The following is a 25,526-nucleotide window of genomic DNA, read 5'->3' on the forward strand; positions in this document are numbered from 1 at the left end:
CCACTGCGTCGGGCCAGTCCCGCCTCCTCCTGGCACCCGCACCCCGCGAGGGGGCGCCGGGGGAGGGCCCGGCTCTGATTGGAGCGGGACGTGTGCCCTTTGCCCCCGCCCCCCAGGCCCTGTGCCCGCCTCTTCCCCCCGTCCGCGGCGGCGGTTGGCTGCCCCCCTGCCCGTCAGCCGGGCTCCCGCGCCCGGCGCCGCAGCCTTCGGGGTGTCCTTTCGCTCGGTGACTCCCGGCCGCGCGCGCCCCCCTCCCGGGCGGACGATGGCGAGCAGCGACCCCGCGGGGCAGGTGGCCGGCGCCACCGTCCTCGCCCAGGCCCTGCGAACCCAGGTGACCCCGGCGGTGACCCCGGCGGTGACCCCGGCGCGGGGGCGCCTACGGAAGCCGGCGGGCGCCGCGCGGTTGCCCTGGAGACGCGGGGCGCGTCGGGGGCGGGCGGGGGGAGCGAGCCGGCGGGGAGGCCGCCTTGGCGCGCCGGGGGAGGAGGCCCCTGGGGGGGCCCCGGCATTCACCCCCCGCTTCTGGCCCCCAGCGTGTGGAGTACATGTTCGGCGTCGTGGGCATCCCGGTGATCGAGGTCGCCGTGGCGGCCCAGGAGGTGGGCATTAAATACGTCGGGATGCGCAATGAGCAAGCGGTAAGTTTGCGCGCTGGGAGCCGAACGCCCTGTGAGAACGGGCACTAATAACGCAGGGAGCCGTGGCAAACACCCGGCTGCTGCCCCCGTTCTAGTACTCTCCACATCTCCACCTCAGCCATCCCGCGATGCAAGAACGGTTGCTAATTTTAATAGACAGGTAAGAGACCCGGAGAGGTGAACTTAACCGAGGTGACCGCTGGTGGGGGCAGAGCCAAGATTGGAGCTTCGGAATTCTGGGTCTGAAGTCTGTGCTTTAACGTGCTCCAGCATTGCGCGCTGCCAAGGCTGGCGTGCCAGCACTGGAAGGGACAGCCCATCTGTATCCCATCTTAGAGCCACCTGTTGTTACGTGTCTGTTTCTCGGCATTATTTGTCTGGTCTAACTTCCCTATTAGGTTGTGAGCTCCAAGAGGGCAGCGTTGTTATTTATTCTTGACACACTGTACACCTCCTCCTCCCTCCCCAGGTGGTGCTCAGGGTGTATCTTTGGGATGAAGGGGGAAGGCCAAGTTCTCCTGTTACAGTAGTTACCTTGCAAGGAGGAGGATGTCACAGATGGTAAAGGCATGATCGAATCCAGGTGTCCTAAATCCCAGTCCAGGGCTTGCTCCAGCATACCATGCTGCCGCTTTCCTTGCAGTTTTATTATTTGAAAGTATGAGGGGGAAAAGGGCATTTTGTCCAACCAGCCTCTCACCCTTCTCTCAGCAATCACTTGAAAGGTCAAGACTCCACCTCTGAGATGTCACATCCCGCCAGTTCATCCAACACTAACTATACCTGCTTTCCACTCCCACTGTTGCCTTCTAATTCAGGCTCTTACCACCTCTGACCCAGACAGTTGCCTTCACCTTCTGTGGCCCCCTCCTTCTGCCCTCAGATGTGAGCTGGAGAGCAGGAATTGGGGTTGCTCTGTTACCCTGATCCCACAGTGTCTGGCTTGAGAAGGGCTTTTGCATGATCTAGATGCATATAACAGTTTTTTTTTTTTAAATTTTTTTAAATAGAGGCATGTTTTATTTATTTATTTGTTTGTTTGTTTGTTTTGTTTATACATGCACTGGGTACAGTCAGAAGCGCGGGAGGGTGAGAGAATTCACCAGAGCCAGAGCGGGGAGCAGAGCAGGCAGAAGGACCGAAGGACACTGCTGAGGGGAGCAGCGGGCGGCAGGAGAGGTCTGCGCGCCATGTGGGACCCTCCTCCGGTGGCCGGGGAGCAGCTGGGGATCAAACTGGCGCTGCAGAGGCCGCGGGCTGCTTCGCAACCCAGCGCTCAACCGCTGCGCCACCGGGGAGGCCCGATGCATATAACAGTTTTTCTGTTAATTAAATGACATTCCTTATCTACAAGATTTGAAAGTTGTCCCTTTTTTGTCTTAAAACTAACATCTCTTGAGTTTATATTACTTCGATCTTCTCCTGTTCTTGGGATAACATTCTGTTCTTTCATCGGTGTGAGAAGACTCCACTCACTTAAGCATGGGACCTGTATTTTACTATTTTTCTAGAGGTGGTATCTGGTTATTTCTTCACACAGCAAATATTAATTGAGTGCCTGCTTGGTGCCTACTGTGCTGTATAACCTCCAAAGGACTTTTCCTTCTGCAGTAACAGTACTTACCTGCCAAGAGAGAGGGCTCTAAAGAAGAAATGGGGATGAATCTTGACCTTTACCTTGACCATAACCTGGGAAGGCAGAAGCAGGACACACAGAAAAATTAATTATTTAGTATTGAATATAATAGCTCACTAAAAATATGCATATAAGGAAATTATATCCAAGGGTGACTGGTTCTCTGAGTGGGACAGGGAAGGTTATGAGTGGGAGACATACCGAGATTCGTACTTTAGAAGGATGATTTTCATGGTAGTATAAATCATCAGGTCAACTTAGCATTTTCAGTCTCCATAAGCTTGTCTGAGGGGCCTCCTTAGGTCCCAGGTGCTTTCTTAGGCACTGAATATGGAGATGAATGATATACAGGTCCTGTCCTTGAGGGACTTATAATCTTGCTGTGGAAACAAACAAAAACAAATAATTTTATTATGAAGAGATAAACAATGTGATAGAAATATATCCAGGGTGCTATGGAAACCAGTTCAGCCTGAAACTTCAATGTTCCCTGAAGTCCATGTCTGAACTGCCTTGAAGGATGAGTATGAGATTAGCTAGTTAGGAAGGAAATGATCCCTAGGTCTGGGCTTGCCTCACTTGCCTGGTAGCTTCTAGTGCCACTGACACAGGTTGGGAATCCACAGGCAGAATCAATTTGGAGGGAAAAGGTAATGAGTTCAATTTTTGACAAAAAGAGCCTGAAGTACCTGGAAGACATTCCCAGTACATAGATTCCTCAATCAACAGGACTACGGTGGAAAAAGGAAAACTTAACAAATACCTGACCTAAGGATAGCGACAGGATAACTGAGAGAATGTGACAACAGGGAAGTTCAGTATCCACTCAAGACACAGAAGAATGACTGCGTGTTTATGCTAGAGAAAGGTATAGTTGGTTGTGACTTGTCTTTTGCCAGATCCTTGCCAGCAAGTAGGCAGACTGTCAGGAATTTAACTCCCACTGAGAGCCTACTGATTGCACACATCTTTCTCAGTATTGGACATGTATTAACCAATTTCGTCCTCACAGCAGTACTAAGAATTATGATGATTTTATTGTTGAGGAACCCAAGGTTCAGAATAACTTGCCAAAATGACACAGTAGAAAGTAGGGGAGCTGGGATTTGAATTAAAACAATTCAGTTCCAGAGCCAGTACTATGTGCATTATTCTGCCTATAAGTGGAGGTAGTTTGGTTGAGAAATAGATGTTTTATGACTGTAAAACCAGTTCCCTCTTAACATCTTTTACCAGAGGAATATCATTTTTATTCTACCTTTTATCTTGCTTTTTGCAGCAGCATTTCTACCCTGCCTTAATAAGCGAGAAGCGCTCCTTAGTGTCCAAAGAAATATTCTTATCTCAGGAGATACTTCATTTTGATACTTAAATTTCTGAGAAGTTGTCTTATTATTGCCCTATATGAATTTTTTTTTTTTTTTATATACAAGCACTGGGTACAGTCAGAAGCGCGGGAGGGTGAGAGAATTCACCAGAGCCAGAGCGGGCAGCAGACAGGCAGACGGCACAGGAGAGGTCTGCACGCCATGTGGGACCCTCGCCTGTGGCAGGGGATCAAACCGGCGCTGCAGAGGCTGAGGGCAGCTTCGCAGCCCAGTGCTCAACCGCTGTGCCACCGGGGAGGCCCCCTATATGAATTTTGAAAAAGGGAAAAGAGATAAATGCCAGTAGAGAATAACAACACAGAAACGGTCCAGAGCCTTTGTGCATCCTCTTAGTTGGGCATATGGAAGTGTTACCAATTATGATTCCTAGAAACTTACTTTTAATTGTTTATACTTATCTCCTATATGTGGTTTTAAGTTCATTATACCACATAAAAGATTGAATGGGAGTTACAAAATGCTCCATTTGTTATTGTTTCTAAAAATGAGGAAGATGATACTGGAAAAATTTATGTCCCAGACTAAGAGGGATTCGCAAGGGCAGTTAGCATTCCCCAGCGTATCTTGTATCTCATCTAGCACCTCCCTTCTCTTCCTGTTATGAGCTAATGTGCATATTAAAGTAAAAACTAATCATATGTAGACCATAAAAGAAATCACATCTCCAAAGGATGAAGACATACAGTGTATGTAACAGACATGTGGAAATGAACTAGGATTTAGTAACAGAAAGGGAACTATATGTAACTGCAAATATTTGATAATTAAGCTATAAATTTAATTTTTTATAAATATTTGGAAAAAATAATCAATGAACTTCAGGGTAGACTCACCAAGAATAAAAAAGAGAAAATACAAATTATCAATATCAAGAATGAATATTACTATGTACCCTAATTACTTTATGAGTTGAAGATTAAATCACAATGGAAAATCGAAATTATTTTGAATGGGATGATAACGAGATGTCAAATTCGTGAGACAGAGCTAAAGTACTTCTTAGGGGAAATGCTTTTAAGTGATTCCATCAGTAAATAACAAAAAACATTGCTATAAGCCTACATTTTAAGAAGCTAGAAAAATTAAACCAAATTTAACCAAAATGAAAGGAGTAAACTAATGAGTAGAAACCAGTGAAATAGAAAACAAATAGAGAACAGCCAGAAAGAGGTTCTTTGAAAAGACTAATTTGATAAATCCTGAGCTAGACTGCTGATGAGAAAAAACACAAACTATTAATATTAGGAATAAAAAAAGAGGACATTACTATTGATCTATATATTTAAGCAGTTGTAAGAGGATGTTATAAATAACAGATGATGTAGACAAAGTAATTGAAAAACTACAAACTAGATTAGCTAGCTAAACCATTATTTGAAATTTATATGTAGAGCATTACTTGTTAAAATGCGAAGCATTCTGATTCCTCCACTACTATTAAGTTTTAATCTCTCAGTTAACTGTGAATTATTGTACTTAATATAAGGACCTCAGAATACTTACGTTCCAGTGTTTTTCCTTTGTAGGCTTGTTATGCCGCCTCCGCAGTTGGATATCTGACAGGCAGGTAAATGAAAGTCTATGCTTTATTCCAATGTATCTTACTATCTTAAACACAGGCTCTTAAGAAATTACTTTATAAATGTCAAACAACAAACTAAATTACACAGAGATACCTTTGCTTTGAATGCTTGGCCTAGAAAGTGACATCTGGAGTAAAACATTCAAGTTTGATTTTTAAAATTTGGGGCAGAGCTTTACATTTCAGAATTACTCTCTGTCAAAGATCAGTTGACATATTTGTTAAGAAAAAAGTAACACTTTTCCCCCACATAAAAATGTACTCAGCATCAAAAATTTGCTGCTGTATGAACTTAATTTGATTTAGCCCAACTTTAACCTCTTCAAAATATGCAGAGGTTAGTGAATACAGTGTGAAGATGATAGGCACCTTGTTTCTTGCAGGAAGACTGGTACAATCTTTTTCTTCCCCTCCCCCCCCAAATTCAACAGCTATTGTAATAATTGCTTTACCAATTGTAGTAAAGACCTATATGTGCTGCCTTTAAAGTTCAAAAAGGTATTGCATTTGACTTGCTCTCAATAAAATAAATTCTGTTTGCTTCTAGGCCGGGAGCTTGCCTTGTTGTTTCTGGCCCAGGTCTCATTCATGCCTTGGGTGGTATGGCAAACGCAAACATGAACTGTTGGTAATTGCTTTGTTGTTATTGAAAACATTTTCCTAAAACTTTCAGTGCATGACTTTACCTAGTGGAGCAAATACTCATCTGGGATGGCAAGATGTAGAACCAAGCGCTTAAGAGAATGGCTTGGTAAAAAATTCAACTGAAAAGAGTATTAGGAAGAAAATAAGAAACATCAATAACTCCTTAATGTAGAGATAAATACTATTAACATTTGGTGTGTATATATATACATACACACATATCTATACATACACACACATATATATATATTTGTCTTTCTACACTTTTAGCGAAAACTTCTTTTCTAAAGATCCCAGTTCAGTATATTAGACTATAGCTAATTCTTCACTATGTATTATCTAATTAACAAGATGATTGAAATTCTCACATTTATTGAGTTTTCTTTATATGCTGTTTAGTACTTAACTCTTTGGCCTTGCCCTTAGCCCTATTTCTAGTACTTTACCTGTAATATCATGTTTGAGGGGATTATGTTATAATCAATTCATAAAAGATTTAGTTTTCCTAACAGGAAGAACATGGTTTTCTTTCTCTCTAGGTGTGTGTTACAGTTCCTCCTATCCTTTCTTCCTTCCTAGTCTTTCTCTTTTTTACCTTACTTTAGAGTCTAATTTTTTTTTAAATTTATTTATTTATACAAGCACTGGGTACAGTCAGAAGCGTGGGAGGGTGAGAGAATTCACCAGGGCCAGAGCAGGGAGCAGAACAGGCAGACAGATGAAGTACACTGCTGAGGGGAGCAGCGGGTGGCAGGAGAGGTCTGCGCGCCATGTGGGACCCTCGCCCCGCAGCTGGGGATCGAACAGGCACTGCAGAGGCTGTGGGCAACTTCGCAACCCAGCCTCAAACCAGTGCGCCACCGGGGAGGCCCTAGAGTCTAATTTTTTTGAAGTGACTTTAGATTTATTTGTATCTTTTTTCTTCGCCTTGAAGGATAAGAATTTAATTACTAAGGAATTGTTCTCATTCTGCCATTTCCAACAGACTCACTTATGAAAATATGAAAAAATTCTTCTCAATCCCAAGAATAGAAAGGACATAAAAATTCAGTTGCATCACCACATCTAGAGGTTTAGGTCAGCTTCCAAAAGGGGCGGGGGGAGAGGGGACATGGAAGAAAAACGTTTACTATAAATTTCAGATTTTTCTGAAACGAAGGATTTTCCCATATGAGGTTGTTTCCTACATCTTTTCCTTATTGATAGTTTTTAAGAGAAAATGCAATATTCTCTCAACTTTCATTGAATATTTATTATTCAACAGACATTTTGTTGAGTGCATTCTGATCTCATGTGCAATTTTCTTTTGAAAAACTGAAAATACTGCAGGCCCTTGATTGTGATCGGCGGTTCCTCTGAAAGAAGTCAGGAGACCATGGGAGCCTTCCAGGAGTTTCCTCAGGTGCCAACGCTAAGATTTCTCCTCTAGAGTTTGGTAGCATAATCACATATATGCCATTACGGTTTGTGGCAAAGAAATAAAAACTCCTGTCTGCAACATAAACAACTAAAATAAAACAGATACCTGAGGTAATTTAAAGGTAATTTTCCTTAACTACAAGATGGTCTCCATGTGCATGGTAAGAAAGCTTAGGTTCTGCTCAGGAAAAGTCATTTGTCCAAAATTACACCTTGACAGGCTGGAAGTACGTTCTTCAAAGAGAAGAAGATGCAGAAGTAAAAATGGTTTGGGGTTATGCCTCTCAGACTTTCAGGGAAGTAAAAAGTTGAGAGGGAAAGTCCTACTTAAAAGGGACAATTAGTAAACTTTGGACAAGTTTGTTTTTATCTTAGAAGAATTTTAACTTTTAGTGAATATTGTCAGCTTCCCTGCTCTCGCCAGCAGTTTATGAGAGGGCCTGTTTTTCTGTGCTGTGATAGATTCTGGGTATTATGAAACTTGTTCATTGTTGCCAGTGTGAGAAATGAAAATGTCTTGTTTTGATTTGCTTTCTGAATCTCACTAAGGCAGATAGTTTTGATTGTACTTGCTTAGACTTTTAAGAAACAGTTCAGGAAATGTGTTTTCTCCATCTTGCCTCTGAACATAATAGAAAGTAAATGACTTTCCTTCAGAAGAGTAATATGATCTGTAAGCAGAATTTTAAGTGATTTTCTTTTTTGCATATAGGTTGAAGCTTGTAGATTATATAGCAAGTTCTCTGCCCGGCCAAGCAGTATACAAGCTATTCCCTTTGTTATTGAAAAGGTACAGTATTTAATAATATGCCCTCCAAGTCAGCTGTTTTATTTTTATTCTCAATAGAATGAACAGCAATTAGTAATATACCCAGGTAAAAATGTTATCGTTTGTCAAAGAACTATATTTTCATGTTCACTGCCATTGTATTTAATTACAGAAAGATAAAATAGTTTTGGAAAAAAGTTTCTTCTCTAGTTTTTAAAATTATTTTTTAATTACATGAAAGTAAAAGAAAGGCTAATGAAATCTTGTTTATGTTTTTGCAAAAAATCATTCTTGAATTTCTGAAAATATCGATGCATATAAAACCATCTCTTAATTGATTTAACAGCATTTTATAAATTAGTTTTAGTTAACCAACATTTATATGTGAAGCTACATTTGAGCTGTTTCAAAACCAGTTGTAAAGAAACATTTGATAAGTGTTACAACATCACTATTTCTGAAAACTTTGCCAAATTAGGATTAGGAAGCAGGTGAAAGTACAAATTACAGAGTAAATACTAGTCGGGCAGAACCTAGTAGCTAATTTCTATACTGAAGCCTGATAGAACATGAATTTTAAAGGCCTCAGTGCCTTAAAATTTTTTTCTCTTTTAAACAAAAATATCTTCTAAAATATTTAGAATCAGTACAGGATATTTTGATTTTAATAAAAGTATTTCTTCATCTAAGAATGTCCAGAAAAATTAAAATAATATTCATTTCATAATTTTAAATTATCTTTGAGTGAAATAATATACTAAAGGTTGAAAATTTTAAAAATATTTTTTCCTATTTGTCATAAACATAGGCAGTGAGAAGCAGTATTTACGGTCGTCCAGGTGCTTGCTATATTGACATACCTGCAGATTTTGTGAACCTCAAGGTGAATGTGAATTCTGTCAAGTGAGTAATAGTTACACTGGAGTTCTTTCTTAATTGTATTGTCATAATGCTTAACTTTTTAAAAGTTTTAGAATTTGTCCAGCTATTTCTAAGTTAATCTTCATTTGTCTTAACCTTTCATGATTTAGTCTTTAAGCTGAATCCCAGTCAAAGGGCTCATTCTCTTAATTAAAATGGTACTATTTAGTAATTATTTTGGTTTCATTACTAAGTCAGATACTTGGAGCTTCCTGAACACCTCATTTGAAATTATTCTTCTAGTTACCATACATAATATATCCCCATTAATGGTTGGGTGGGTTATTTAGAGTCCCCAGAGTATATACCCAGAGATGAGGTGACTGCTGAATAATTATTAGGACTCAGCATAAGAGATTTTAATTGCTCTCTGATTTAAAAATATTCAACACAAATGTTACTTATTTGCCAGCTTCTGTTACTGCTTAAATAAGCACTGAGTGAACAAGTACAGGAAATTTTCACCTGTATCTAAGGCACCCTTGGTATGGAAAGGTACTTGGGTTAATATGTTACTTTTGGGGCCGCTTTGAACATTCCTCCTGTTGTGGACCAAGTGGGCCTCTGGTAACTGCAGAGAGATAGTGGATATTTTTATACACTTGGTATACCATGGAGTGGTTTCTACTTGGGAAAATCAGATAAAATGAATACCTATCCTGCATGATACTTGAACATTTTAATCAAAATCATATTATTGAGGAGCAACAGGTATAATAACACTGTAAACCTTTTTTAAATTTTTTGTAAATCTTATTTACCTGTCCTTTTTTTGTATTATATGTCCCAGTTTTGTACAATGCAATGCTTATAAATTAAAATGAAATCAAGCACTGAGGACTAGATGTACAGAAATAACCATGGCAATTTTATATTTATTTTATATCATGATACTAAAATGTTGATTTACCCAGTGAGTAGTAATAGAGTGACATAGATAAAAACGTGGACTTTGGAGACAGAATGACCTAGTTCAGCCCATTTCTGCCATGGACCATCTGGGAACTCTAGATAAGATACTTTCTGAGTTTTTCCTTCTCCAATGGTAAAATGGAGGTAATGGTAATACCTAAGCTCATTGTTTAGAAAATTAAATGAGAATAAATGGCACATAATAAATATTAAATATTAATTTTTAGTATGTTTTTAATTATTGCCCATTACTACTACTATTGTACAAAGCCATTATTTCAAATTTCCTGTCAGTGAATTACTTATTTAACTGCTATTTAACTACTATTTCTGCTACTCAGAAATAATTATGAATTTACTAGATGTAATAAAGATATTGTTATACAGGAGAAAGTCTATCTTTTAGGGCTGCAGGGGATGCCAGTAAGTCTTGCTACCTATAATTTACTTTTAAATAGCTCAGGAAAGACTATAAATGCATGTTTATATGTATATGTGAGACACAAATGTGGAAAAATGACATTTGTTGTTGTATCCACATGGTGAGTACATAGGGTTTATTGGCCTCCTTTAATCAACAGACTCTCTGTTTCCAGGTACATGGAGTGTTGCATGCCGCCTCCCATTAGCATGGCAGATACCTCTGCTATCTACACGGCAGCTTCTGTTATCAGGAATGCCAAGCGGCCTCTTCTTATCATTGGGAAAGGTAACATTGACTGGAACTCTAAATTTTTCTGGGCTTTTGTGAAAAAAATGCTGATTCTAGAAATTGTCTACATTATTAACATATGCTCTAGTGTTTGAGATTGGAATGAGTTCTCTTCCTCCATTCAGCATTATTTATTTCTTTGAAGATGCCTGGAGAGTTTGTTGTTTTAAGGGAGTATCACCTATGACACATTTCATGATCTTAGGAGAAAAATGTGATATTTTCCATTATAAAAATTATATATGATTTTTTTTTAAAATTTTGGGTTCCAAGGTAATTTGATAGAGGGGAGCATTATGTTGAATCTGCATATACACTTATACAATTACTGGGATTCAGTAGAGAATATTAAGTTCTGAATATGGAGTCATACCTATCTAGTCCTGAAAAAGGTATAAAATGAAATAGCTGAAAGGTATAAATTGTGGCCTGATGACATTAGAAGTTAGGTCATCCCTTCTGAGTTAATTTCAGTATCCCCGGGGCATCTGGTTATTCTGTGCATCTTCCACAACTGTATGAACAAATGATTTGTGACTCCTTTGAGTCAACCCTGTTGTAATCACAGAATTGTAGAGCCTCTGAAGAGAGCTTTGGAGCTTTAAACACTGCTGCCCCTTGTTCAGATTTCCACATCTACACTAGGAGACTGTGCAGTCCAGGTCCGCTGGTGGTGAGGAGCAGGGTGTGAAGTCAGGAGACTTCCCTATTGGGTCAGAGTCCTTTCCTGCCCACCTGGGCCTCCCAGTAAAGCTTGCGCTGTGTTTAGGGACTTGGGAATAGTACTACAGTAGGGCCATGGCACAGAATGGCAGGTGAGTAGCTTTTGTTTTGGAGTAGACATCCTTCAGAACACTTGAGAGTATTACCAGGGGGAATCAGAGCTATTGCTTTCTTAAACATTTTAAAATACCTAAGGGACAAAGTATAGTCACATTTGTCTTGAGTTTAAGGTCTATATAAGCAGGAGATTATTTGAGAAATTCTAAAAGCAATTCCATGTGAATTATTTTAAGGGTCACAATGCCTGGAGCTTAACTGACACGCCCAATACATTTGCATCTCTTGCAGGTGCTGCCTATGCCCATGCAGAGGAGAGTATCAGGAAATTGGTGGAGCAATGTAAGTTGCCGTTTTTGCCCACCCCCATGGGAAAGGGTGTTGTCCCTGACAACCATCCAAACTGCGTGGGTGCTGCCAGATCCAGGTGCGTGCCACTCCAGATTTTAAATACGACAGCTTGGCAGAATTTAGGCTAATTTAAATTATTTTGTGACTTTAATGAGTCTAGATGTTCTGAAAGAATCATGTAATTTTAAGCACAACTGTTTCTTTTTAGACTTTAAAGTTTTTGTCCACAGTCATTTGAATCAAGATGGTCTTAAGGTAGATATTACTTTGACAGCCACACTGATAATAATACAGCCAGCCTTGCTGTCTTTTCATTTACCTCACTCATCTTTGCAAATAGAAAATTAGAAATTTGACAGAAATGTTAAAATATGTAAAATCAAGCTATTAGAAATATGCTTAATTATCATTTTTTGAAAGCAATGCAAGAATATGAATCAACTGTCTTAAAAATATCTGCTTTTTTGGAATCAATACAAAGACTGTTTTAAGATTCAAGCATAAAGGTGTGCAATCCAATACTATTAATAACAAAGAAAATGTCCAATAATTGAGAAAAGATTAAATTGGTGTATTCAGGAAAATGTTGCCTTTAAAAATTGGATTTTTAAGAACTTAACAATAAAACATCTAGGTAAATATAAGTGCTCAAGACAGTGTTATAGTAAATAAACTCAGCTATGTAAAAATATACTCACATAGGAAAAAAGGAAAATTGAAAATGACAGGATTTTAAAAATTAAAAATCAGGATTTTTACATTAGTTTTATAAGTTGATAGTATGTATTGGGTGATTTTGGTTTTTTCTTTATGCTTTTTCCAGATCATCTAGAGTGAACTTGTATTAATTTTCTAATGATTACTTTACCTCATCAATGAAATAAAGCATAGATACTCATATGGTAGTATTTTTATATTTCATCTTTTAGATTACTATTTAAATAGAATAGCTTCATAAATTATTTAAGTTTGAAAATTCACATAGGTGATTCTGAACACTGATGTAAGCTCCAAATTATTTCAACTTTCCCAAATACTTTAGAAATTAATTTTAGAGTAATTCAAATAGAAATATTGACTTTTTGTGTTATATAATACTTTTCTTTTTGATAGGGCTTTGCAATTTGCTGACGTAATTGTGTTATTTGGTGCCCGATTAAACTGGATTTTACATTTTGGACTGCCTCCAAGATATCAGCCAGATGTGAAGTTTATCCAGGTACCCAGAGAGCAGAGATTTAAGATTAGAGCTATATGTGGTTTACTGTTCTCCCTCTCAGCCATTATCAGCTTTGCTGTCTTACTGGTTTCTGTAAAGAACCATTTCTCTCCTCTTACAAAAGTAGAATTGTATAAATTGTAAGTATAGGTTCCAAGGCAGCCTGCCTTTTCAGGCTTTTGAAACATAACGAGTTACTTTACTTCTAATTAGAAGACCTTTCAGAATCAAGTTTTAAATAGTTTGAAGAGAATATTTGCTCCTTCTTTACAGTTCAAGTGTATTTAAATATAAACAAGAGATTTAAGTGGGATAATAGATTAGAACAAAACATTCAGCATCACTAGGAACTGAGCTGTTCTTTTAAATGCTAAAACTTTTGAACTCCCTCTGATTGGAAATCCCTAAGCAATGTTACTTTTACCTATGTCATTAAACAGAGTGTTTGGAATAACCTCCCTTTGAAGGCTCTTGTGTCATCACAGCCCTCTTTATAAGCCCATACTCCTACACAGCAGCATCCAAACCTGCTCACCCTGCACAGATTGTATATCGTATTTGAGGACCCACTACAATGGCTATCTTCTCTCTATTTACTTTTCACTTCTACTCTTCCCTCTCCTCTTAGGCCACTGAAAACTAAAACTACAAACAAGCAATGTCCAGGTTGTACCTGGCAGGCTCGCCTCTTGTTGACAGAATAAAGTGCATCCCCTCTGAGGTTGCTAAATACTCCTCATAGAAACTATTTTCACTTGCTCATGGCCATCCAGAAATGAAACTTCTAGGTAAACAGGCAGTTATGCCATACCTTGGAGTGGTTTGCAAAACTTGAGCAGCATCAGTACCACCTGGGTACTGTTAGAAACACACATTTTCAGACCTTATCCCAGACCTGTTGAGATCAGAAATTTTGAGGTGGACTCTTGAAATCTGCAATTTAACTATCCTCCCAGGAGATTTTGATAAATGTTCAAATTTGAGAATTTTTGCTCTAAATTGGAATTCCAGTGTAACTAAGTAGAAACTTATTAGTGATTAGATCCAAAACTATAATTGATCATGTCAAATGCTGTGTATAATGGAACAATACCACAATTCTGCAGAGTAAATTTTAAAATGAGGGATGATGATGAGCTTTCCGTATTAGCTATGATCCTCATAGTTGTATGGATTTTTACTTTTATTACGAACTTCTTAAATATCAAATTTTTCTTTATTGTGTGTTATGTACATATGGTTCATTTATTCAGCCTTAATTGCCTTAAATCAAAGTTTGTTTTTTGGATTTTTTTGTGGGACCCTTGCCGCTGGCCAGGGAATGAACCGACGCTGCAGAGACTGCGGGCAGCCCAGCGCTCAACCGCTGCGCCACCAGGGGAAGCCCCTAAATCAAAGATTTTTAAGAGTAAACATGGTTTGTTGTTCAGGCTTTTCTCTTTCTTAGATTGATATCTGTGCAGAAGAACTGGGGAACAACGTGAAGCCTGCTGTGACTTTACTGGGAGACATAAATGCTGTCACTAAGCAGGTGAGAGCTTTTGCCTGTTTTAGTTTATGTGGCTTGCTCTTTAAGGGATAGTCATTTCATGAAAATGTTTTCATCTTGGTTCACTTGGTTGTATATCTGTTTTAAACAAAATTTGCAATGGAAAGCTATTCTTAATTATAGCTTTGGAGCTCAGTAAATCCAATTCCTTGTATATAGAACATTTTTATACACAGAAGTTAAGCATTTTTTTGGAGGGTGATTGAAAATTTAAGGTAAGCAAAACAGTGATATACTAAGTGGTATTCAGCTATCCAACAAAATTATAATCAAGCTTCCAGAGAAACTGAACTTACAGCTGAGAAATGGCTTTACATACATGAAAAAAAATTAAGTATTCTTTAGTATTTCTTTAGTATTTAGTATTTCTAAAAAACATAAAGAGATATTCACTCTTTAGGCTGTTGTCTATGGCTTGTTGAGATTTTTTTTATATATAATTTGTAGATTTCATTGTGACAGTTGAGAAAATAGTCACCTTTCTCATTTGATTGTGGGTACATGTTGTTGTTGTTGTTACTATGATTATATAATATTTGGATGTAATCCCTGGTCATATTATTAGAACCCTGGAGCATTTGTTGGTATCCTGGGAATCCCTTATTATTTGGGGCTATCAGCTTTCCTGTAAGGGATCTATTTAAGGGATGATTTCTTTCTAGTATCAAAGACTAAGGAGGACTGAAGAGCCTCTCTGCCTGTGAGAGGTGGGGAGGTAGTACTTCACTCTGCCTATGGGGATCCCAACCCTGGCATCTGGTGGAAGTCCACACTGACCCAAACAAACGTCCATGTTTCCAATTTTATCTTCTGTAGCTGTTTGCTATCAAGAGGTTAAAAAAAAAAAAAGAATATGAGTGAAGGCTCGGTAGTGAAGCAATATTGTCTTCTTTAAGAATAGATTTTGGTGTTATTAAGATTTAAGTTTATTTTCAAAAAGAAAAGAAAAAGTTTGTGATTTTTCAGCTTTTGGGACAATTTGATAAAACGCCATGGCAGTATCCTCCAGAGAGCAAGTGGTGGGGAACTCTGAGAGAAAAAATGAAGAGTAATGCAGCGGCATCCAAGGTAATGCAGGACCCACCGACACTCAGGAATGCTTTGGGTTCAATTAGCTCTGTCAGGATGTAACATGCTTGTTCCTAAAAATCACCACGCTATGCAAAGCCATGCAAAAAACGCCATAGGACTCATGGGAAAAAGGACTTAGGGGTGCAACTCTCAAAAAATTTGTGAAAAATTAAGATAGGGGGCCTCCCCTGGTGGCACAGTGGTTGAGTGCCAGGCTGCGAAGCTGCCCACAGCCTCTGCAGCGCGGGTTCGATCCCCAGCCACCGGTGAGAGTCCCACGTGGTGCGCAGACCTCTCCTGCCGTGCCCACTGCTCCCCTCAGCAGTGATTTCGTCAGTCTGCCTGTTCTGTTCCCTGCTCTGGCTCTGGTGAATCCTCTCACCCTCCCGCACTTCTGAATGTACCCAGTGCTTGTATAAATAAATAAATAAAAATAAATCTTTAAAAAAAAAAGAAAAATTAAGAGAGAAATCTAATGAAAATGGTAGCAAAGTTTTATGCCTGTTAAATGGTTAAGAAATACACACATTATAGTAAATATGACACTTTACCTTGAAAAAGACCTGCAGTTTCTTGTGGAAGTGGGTGTCAGGAGGGCTGCAGCCGTTGAATTGTGTGTCGAGGGGAAGCAGGTGGTGACACTGGACAGGAAGCCCTGGGAGCCAGCATGGGGGGTGTGGCTCATTGACCTGGGATCACAATTAGGAGGTGTTTAGAAACCTTAAATCCTGGTGCATGTTTTCCTACCTTTAAGATGTAGAGCCTTCAAGGCAAGCATTTGTCATACATAGCTTTATCATCAAATTTTGACCCGCGGTATAACCTTTTTTTAAAAACTTCAGATTGGGCCTCCCTGGCGGCGCAGCGGTTGAGCGCTGGGTTGCGAAGCTGCCCACCGCCTCTGCAGCGCCGGTTCGATTCCCGGCTGCTCCCGGCCACCAGAGGAGGGTCCCACATGGCGCGCAGACCTCTCCTGCCGCCCGCTGCTCCCCTCAGCGGTGTGCTTCGGTCCTTCTGCCTGCTCTGCCCCCGGATCTGACTCTGGTGAATTCTCTCACCCTCCCGCGCTTCTGACTGTACCCAGTGCATGTATAAACAAAACAAACGAACGAACAAACAAATAAATAAATAAATAAAACATGCCTCTATTTAAAAAAAATAAAAAAAATAAAAACTTCAGATTAATCAGGTACAGCTGACATGTAAAATTGTAAGATACTTAAAATGTACAATGGTCATTTATGTTGCTGCTGTGTAAGAGTTCCGCCCATCAAGCTAAGAAACAGAGCCATCACCTCACATATTTTTCTTTTTTTCTTATCTTTTGGGTGAGATATCCATAATATTTTTCAAATAATTGGAAATTATTTTGTGACTTTCTCATCTGCACCTGTGGCTTTGTCTGATAGCTGAAGACTTCGGAACCTGTAGTTATACTTGAACCACCAAACCATGCATTACCAGCACTAAAATGAGCCACTTCTGGAGGGTTTGCTGATTTTAGTTTATAGTCTTTGTATTTAGATAGTGCTTTCTCTTTGATTGCCAGAAAGGTTGATTCTGAGTTTTTTCACTGTTTTGTGTATTTTTATGCACCCAAGTTCAATTGGGTGCTGTTTTCTGTGTTCACTAGTGCTTCTCACTGACAGAATTCTGCATAAGCAAATACAAAATTCAAGTGATGCTATCTTGTTTCCTAAAATATCCATCATCTTGGAATAAATTTGCATTTTCAAAACAAGCATAATTGATCATATGTGATTCTGTCTTACATAGGAATGTAACCATCTCTTGCCCTGCTGAGTGCTAAGCTAGGCTCTTAAATTGGAACTTAAATTAGTGACTTTCTCCTATCAAGAACTAATCTCAGTTCTTTTTCCTGCTTGGTATCATGAGTCATCCCTTCTTATCTCTAGGAATTGCCTTAGTTTAAGATGGAAGGAACTTGCTTCAAGAGGACAGGAGGGTCCCTCATCCATCTTGGGTATATTCTCCAGCAGATCAAGGAAACACAGGAGACAGAGGCTGTGCTGGGAACACACAGAACTTGCTACTAAAGCCCAGGGACTTGTTCTCAGCTCTAAAATGCACATGGCTAGACAAAGACATTGATCTTGCTGTTTTTCCTCCTTCCAGAGACATTTTAGAATAGTGGAGAGAACATATCCCACTTACCCTTCAGTACCTGTCGGGAAGAATCAGATTTTCAGACTTTCTTTTTTTTTTATTCTTTTTTTTTTTTTAAAGATTTATTTATTTATTTATACAAGCACTGGGTACAGTCAGAAGCACAGGAGGGTGACAGAATTCACCAGAGCCAGAGTGGGGAGCAGAGCAGGCAGAAGGACCGAAGTACACTGCTGAGGGGAGCAGCGGGCGGCAGGAGAGGTCTGCGCGCCATGTGGGACCCTCCTCCGGTGGCCGGGGAGCAGCCGGGGATGGAACCGGCGCTGCAGAGGCTGCGGGCAGCTTCACAACCCAGCGCTCAACCACTGCGCCACCGGGGAGGCCCAGATTTTCAGACTTTCTAAAATCCCGAGTTCACTTTTATTTTAGGCATAGGACCATATTTCAGAAGAAAATATTCTAGAATAAAAATTTCACTTTTCCTAAGGCAGAATTTTTTCCTAAATGTGCTCAAATAAGACTAATTTTGTTTAAGCTCTTTGTTTCCAGTTATTGTTACTACAGGGCTTCTTCTTAGTCTTTAAGATGCTAATGTGCATTATGGAGCATCAGAAAAAAAGAATAAAGACTTATTGGGTTTTTGGAAAAGTCATGATGCATTTTGCTTGAAAAACATAGAAAAAATATGTCATGACTTTTCCGACAACCCAATATTTGATTGTGTCCCAAGGTGGGACACTGGGATCCATTTTCTTAGCACATCCCCCAAGACTGTTCACAAATGGCCATTTTTCAGAGTGGCCATTTGAGGACCTTGTCACTTGAAGCTGTTGCCTACTTCCAAATAGATTTGATAGTAGCGTACTGCCATTATTTATTTTCACCATTTATTTTCATTATTTATTTTCACATTTATTTTCAACCTAATTGGGTTATATTTCCCTGTAATATTTTAGGAGTTAGCTTCCAAAAAATCCTTGCCTATGAATTATTACACAGTATTCTTCCATGTTCAAGAACAACTGCCCAGAGACTGTTTTGTGGTAAGCGAAGGAGCAAATACGATGGATATTGGACGCACTGTGCTTCAAAATTACCTTCCTCGTCACAGGTAAGGCTTCCAAAAAAAAGGAAATTATAATGAGTTATGTTTGAGAATACAATGATGCAGCTTAATAAAACATTTGAGAAGTATACAAGTGCAGCGGATAAGGACTTACCTCATAAATGTACTCTGAGGCAAGGCCTTGTAGATTTTTTACAATTGAGGTGTCCTTGAGCTCATGTGATCCGTCCTAAGGACATATTCATAATCTTCCAAATAATCACGAGTGACTTTTTCATTTTGTTCCGCTCAGTCTTGACGAATTAGTTCCTCGCAGCCTAAAAATGTTATATTGAAGAGAATGGCTTTATTGTTCTTTATTTTTCGATGAGGCCGGTGAAGATGGCTAGCTTGGCCCACCACCACGATCACCACCCCCAGGGGGTTTCATTTTAACTCCATTCCCCAACAGGCTGGATGCTGGCACTTTTGGAACAATGGGAGTCGGTTTGGGTTTTGCCATTGCAGCTGCTTTGGTAGCTAAAGATAGAAACCCAGGGCAGCGGGTCATCTGTGTGGAAGGAGACAGTGCTTTTGGGTTTTCTGGCATGGAAGTGGAAACCATCTGCAGGTAAGACAGCATCCTGCATCACGGCATTTCTTTCTTCAAAATATTAAAAGCTAGATCAGACACCCACTCACCTAACACATCCCTAGCAAGTGCTCACCTCCGCCAGTGCCCTGCGCACCTCACTGTGCCATGTCCTGAGACCCAGGGTCTTCCTCACCAAGAATAGCACATTCCTGACCTCTGTCTTGCAGGCCCTGAACCTGTCGAACTGGAGGAAGTGGCTTTGAGGTCACCGGTAAAAGCTTTGTCTTCTGCAGGGAGACAGAGAACCAGGTGGTTAAGAGGTTGGCCTGGCTCAATGACAGCAGAGCCAAGTGATAGGCTCAGTCACTTCATGGCGCCTCAGTCTCTGCTAAAACAGGGACAGGAACAGTAGTAGTTACTACCTGAGAGGATAGTTGTGAGGAAATGAGAATATTTGGGTGATACTTGAGGTGACAACTCAGTGAAGGTGAGCTCTTCAGACTAAGGATGAAGTGGCGAGGATTCACGCAGAAGCTCATGCATTGCACCCCTCTGGACATATGGGAAGTTTTCTTTCCCCAATTATTTAAGCCGTAGTAAATTATTCTTGTCTTAGCCAGGGATCTTATTAGCGCTTTTGTAAATAAATCTTGTTTGGAACTGTCAAAACTTGGTATATCAAACTTTCAAGATGAGAGGGTAGTGTGTAGCTGTCAGAGTGTCTGTGTTGACAGCCAAGTAATACTCACCCAGAAGGTGATTTTGGGGAAAGCTAACTCCCATTGAGCAGAGAGAGCAAACAGTTCCCACAGCCCTGTTACTTAACAGTGTGCAGTTTAGTTTTGGTTTTCCATCTTAGAAACAAAAACCCATCTCCTTTGTCTATTATTTGTAAAATTTATTCAGCTTGTTCAGTCTTTACCTTATTATTTCACAGTGTAGATTGTTAAATACTCTCTTCTCTAATTATTACACCATGTAATGTTTTCCTAGTTTTGGGTGACATGGTTTGAGAGTGAAATGCTAATCACTGGCATATCTCCCACAGCATCTAGCAAGTCCTGGTTGTCTAGGAGGAGTTCATTAAAAAAGGTGCTTTCAAACCATGCTCCTAGGTACTGCCTGGAGCTGGTGCTTCAGAGAGTAGTAACTTAATACCACCTGGATCTATAAAGACCAGAGTTCAGAAAGCTCAGGATTTGCCCAGAGTCCATAGTTACATAGTGGTAGAGCAACTCTGCTAGCCCCTAATCTTGTATTACAGATACCATTCCATGATGTTTCTGTTAAAGATTTTGGTATTTTTCCTTAGGAGAACAATGAACAATGCTTAATTTTCAGTTTTTCCCTAATTTAAAAAAAAAAAAAAGCATTTGGGCAACTGTCCATTTTTATGTTAAAATCTCAGTTCAAAGCAAAGAAACTGCTTTAGAATAATGATTTCCTCTCAATTTTAGGTACAACTTACCAATCATAATTTTGGTGGTAAATAATAATGGAATTTACCAAGGCTTTGATACAGATACTTGGAAGGAAATGTTGAAAACTGGAGATGCTGCTGCAGTGTAAGTAATCTGGAATAAGGTGCATTTACTTTCTCTCTTCTGTTTTAATCTGTCTTTCAAAAGTCTGGAATGTGCTCCTGCAGGAAGAGTGTCACTTATGTGTATCGTTGCCTGTTCAGGGCAGGAACCCCACCTGCCTGCTTCCTCTCTGCATAAACACCCATGATTGGATGCTTCAATCAATACTCTATGATCAGGAAGCTTCTAAGACTTGGACAGATGAGTTTGATGTCTCAGCCTTGCTCTGAGCTTAGTGCTAAGTGCTCCCAGTCCTAGACACCTCCTATACCATGCAGAAATATGGGTGTTTACATGCATTTGTGAGCCAGAGGTCCTCCTTCCTCTTACCACTTAGCTGGCCCTTGACCATCTGATGGCAGAGCCAAACTGAGACAGTATTGTAGCTGGCTCTGGGGCATGAGAGGCATGAATTTGTGAGTTAGCCTGCTTGGAGCAGGGTATGGGGACGTTTGCTTATGTCTCACTGACCTCATATGTTGCATAGTTGTTATTTTCTGTTTTGCAGTAACCATTTCTCTTTTTCCTTTGGATTCACAATAAGATGATGCTGTCACTTGTGTGATCCAGCACAGCAGCTACTGGCCATGTGTCACTATTTAAAGGAAATAAAATCAAAAATTGAATTCTTCATTTTAACTAGTCACATTTTATGTCAAGTTCTCATGGTAACCATTCCTATGTTGACCAGCACAGATAGAAACATTTCCATCATCACAGAGAGTCCTATTGCCCATGGCTATACACAACATTAACAATAGATAGAGAGTTTAGGTACTAGCCTCTCAGTTTAAGTGTTGGTCATAACATAATGCCTTTCAGCTCACCTCTAAATGTCCCACAGATTATCTCAGAGAATGACTTTCTTTCTTCTCTTCCAGGGCCCCTCCAGTCTGCCTCCTGCCAAACTCACATTATGAACAGGTCATGACCGCATTTGGAGGCAAAGGATATTTTGTACAGACACCAGAAGAACTTCAAAAATCCCTGCAGCAGAGCCTGGCAGATAGAACCAAACCCTCTCTTGTCAATATCATGATTGAGCCACAAGCTATGCGGAAGGCCCAGGTAAATGCAGACGCTAGACAGAAAGCAAGAAATGCATCGCCTCTCCCACCCCCAAAAGTATCTGCTGAATAGCAGTGATTCACAGAGTTCTTTCCAAGCCATTTCTGAGTTTGGCACTTTCCATTTATTTGTTGAGTGAATGTTTGCATAGCTGTGAGTGCTGTGTCAGGTGCTAAGAATAGCGTGATAAGCGAAACCAGGCCCAGCCCTCGCCTCATGGAGCTTCCAGTCCAGTAGAGGAGAAGGGCAGTCTACTCGCCTCACAACTGACTCCCCACGAAAGCACCATGACAGAGTAAGGCCCTTGCTCTGAAGGAGGGAACCCAGTTTTGAATGAACATATAACAAAGAAACTTGATTTATAGTAGGATCAGAGAGAAGCCTTCTCAGAGGAAATGATGCTTAAACTGAGGTCTGTAGGGTAAGGACGGGCAGACTCAGCAAAGTCGTGAAGAGGTATGCAGAGGCTCTGATAGGAGGGAGCCTGGCGGGTCTAAAGAACTGAAAAGCCCGGCATGACTGGTCGGCAGTGCAGGAAGCACGGTGGGAGACGTGACTGTCCTGGGACAGTCTGTGCAATTACCTGTGAAATTAGTTACTTTTGCCTCTAAAGCAAAGCTCCCATGTTGACTATACCAGTAAAATAAATACCAAGTGTGTGGTATCATCCTCTCCCCAAAGCGGGAGATTAAGTTGCCTTTCCTGCTGCCTTGCTCTCGCCTACTCTTGCATCCCTGTCTCCCATGCTGACACCCACATATCAGCTACTGTTTTCACAGCTGGTCATTTTTTCAAATAGTTTCTGTCTTGGTTCTTTATACACCTGTCTGCTGTGAGGTCTTTCTCTGTGTTGACAAATGAGCAAACGAATACTTGGACAGCTCCTGAAATGTAAATTAACCAATTTGAATACTATAAAAGACGCAATTCTACTGAAACTCTGTTTCTGTAAAAACAGGTTCAAAGTCTTTGATGAAAGGAATGGAGAGGAATCCTCAAAAAGCCAGAAAATAGTTAACAAAACAGCAATAAGTACATACCTATCAATAATTGCTTTAAATGTAATGGACTAATAAGTTCTGCAATCAAAAGACAGAGCGGCCACTTTTATATACAAAGAGATCCACTGATGTGTTGTCTGTCAGAAACTCACATCATATGTGAAGACACACAGATTGAAAGTGAAGGGACAGAACAAGATATTCAATGCAAGTGAGAAAAAACAGAAAGCCAGCTTGGCTGTAGTTATATCAGACAAAACAGAGTTTGAAGCAAAGATGGCAGTAAACAAAAAGAAGGGCATTTATATAATTATAAAAAGCTCGAGCTAACAAGAGGATAAATATTTGTACACCCAGCATAGGAGTACTTAAACGGATAAAACATTCACCGACCTAGAGAGACCAATGGAGAGTAATGCAGCAAGAGTAGGGAACTTGACGTAAAAATTTTCATCAAAGAAAAAAGGTACTTTTGAGACTGTGTGTGGTGACCAACACTAACTGCTATTATGTTAATCAGAACTAACACAGGTTTTATGTCAATTATGCTTCAATAAGAAAAGAGATGTTGGCATTTACTTTATAGCAGAGAAAAGAGGGACAGTAATCAGGAAAATGCATAACTAGGTCAGAAAGGGCATACAGTAGGTGACCTTAGTGGGATTTTTGTGGAGTAAGCAGGCAGACTTTTTAAGGTAAGATTAGCAACTTCCAGAACCTACACACTCTCTGTGGGTTTATTGATTATTTTATTTATTTTTAAAAATCCATTTGCTGAGATAATTTCTGCTAGCCAGATATGCAACGGACAGTTTTTAAATCTCATGTCATTTTATTTATAACCAGGAATCTACTTCCCATTGCCTGGAATGTTAGTTTTGCCCTCCTGGCATCAGGGTGTCAGAATACTCGCCAAACTAAAGCTGCCCTGAGAGGCTTGATAAACATGTATTCAGAACACACACAAAAAATATATCTCAAGACCAGTGTTAGTCACAGAAGAGCCCTGATGACCTGCTACCTCTTTGCCAGCGAATTTACCTTTCTGACCGTATTTCTAATGATCTGTCCTGCAAGTTCTCAGATTTTGGGGGGTATTCCTGGTGAAGGTCTTATCTCCTCTTTTATAATCCCATGAGGATTAGCTTTACAGTTCTTGCATCTGACACTTCAACATTGCACCTCCTCATTCCCATAGAATTCACACATATTACAGTTTTCATGCTGTTGGTATTTCACTGACAGTGTGTCCACCTGCCATTTTTCTCAGATTCACAGTGTAGACTGGTGTTTCCTGCTGTGACATGGGGGGGCTGCTCTCTGCAGTGGCCAAGGTCCAGGCCATGCACACACACGCGCGGCGTGGGGCTCTCCAGTGAATGTCTTGGGGCACTGTGCTTCCCACTCAGGTTCTTCTCAGATCTGGGAGCTCAACCCCCTTTGCGCCTCCTTCAACTCCTTTCTCTTGTCGAGTGTACTTTTGGTTTTTTCTGATTAGTTTTTTGTGCCCTGTGACTATTAATGGGGAGGACCTGAAAAGTCAGTTCAGATGTTTTTTTTTTTTAGGACAAGACAGCTTGCTTCCTAATGGATTTTTAGCTCCTTTGTGGGGAAAAAGAGAAACCAAAGACAAATCTCATTAACCCCCCACTGTGACAAATGTGGTTATAATGGGACTTTCAGATTTTATTTTATTTTTTTATAAAGTTTCTTTTTCTTTTTTTTTTTTTAAAGATTTGTTTATTTATTTATTTATACAAGCACTGGGTACAGTCAGAAGCATGGGAAGGTGAGAGAATTCACCAGAGCCAGAGCGGGGAGCAAAGCAGGCAGAAGGACTGAAGTACACTGCTGAGGGGAGCAGCGGGTGGCAGGAGAGGTCTGTTCACCATGCGGGACCCTCCTCCAGTGGCCAGGGAGCAGCCGGGGATCGAACCAGCGCTGCAGAGGCTGCAGGCAGCTTCGCAACCCAGTGCTCAACCGCTGTGCCACTGGGGAGGCCCGACTTTCAGATTTTAAAGCAAGCAAAACAGGGAGACTATAGTTTTGAGACAGTTATTTCTTTGGCTGAATGCTTGTCTTTTCCTTTTCTAGGATTTCCACTGGCTGACCCGATCTAACTTGTAACATGTAAAGATGCCAATGAGTGGTCTTGAGGAGTTAGCTCTTTGCTATAAGCGGAATTTTATTTTCCACAGCAAAATTACTACAATGTTAAAATCATGACAAACAAAATAAAAAGTACTTCTGATATAGTCTAGTAAAGGATTTGATTAAAAACAGAACTCGCCCGTCTACTACAGAAATCACCATTTCCAGATGAAAGAAGAGGAGATACAGTAGTATTAACTGTCCAACTGCTGGTTAACATGTGTGTTCTTTTGCATAAATCCATTTTTAAAGTCACATATCTTTTTAAAACAAAAAAAGCTCCAGTTTCCTGACACAAAGGATGGTCAGCAAGTTGGGATACAAAGGCTCTTTCTACCTCATAGTTTACCTGTGACCACTT

General features: G+C 40.2%; 1 protein-coding gene across 1 annotated transcript; it reads left to right on the forward strand.

Moving 5' to 3' along the window:
• Positions 1 to 265: 265 nt before the first annotated feature.
• Positions 266 to 25,141, forward strand: HACL1 (2-hydroxyacyl-CoA lyase 1; the record flags this gene model as incomplete). Its single annotated transcript, XM_084247813.1, has 16 exons — positions 266 to 334; positions 537 to 641; positions 5,192 to 5,232; positions 7,222 to 7,294; positions 8,024 to 8,101; positions 8,889 to 8,983; positions 10,510 to 10,622; positions 11,697 to 11,832; positions 12,870 to 12,975; positions 14,423 to 14,506; positions 15,491 to 15,592; positions 18,679 to 18,833; positions 19,240 to 19,398; positions 20,820 to 20,927; positions 21,827 to 22,013; positions 25,109 to 25,141. The coding sequence occupies 16 exons, from the start codon at positions 266 to 268 to the stop codon at positions 25,139 to 25,141; spliced, it is 1,644 nt and encodes a 547-aa protein (XP_084103939.1).
• Positions 25,142 to 25,526: the final 385 nt, after the last annotated feature.

Source organism: Talpa europaea (assembly GCF_964194135.1).
Source record: "Talpa europaea genome assembly, chromosome: 11".
NCBI classification, from domain to species: domain Eukaryota; kingdom Metazoa; phylum Chordata; class Mammalia; order Eulipotyphla; family Talpidae; genus Talpa; species Talpa europaea.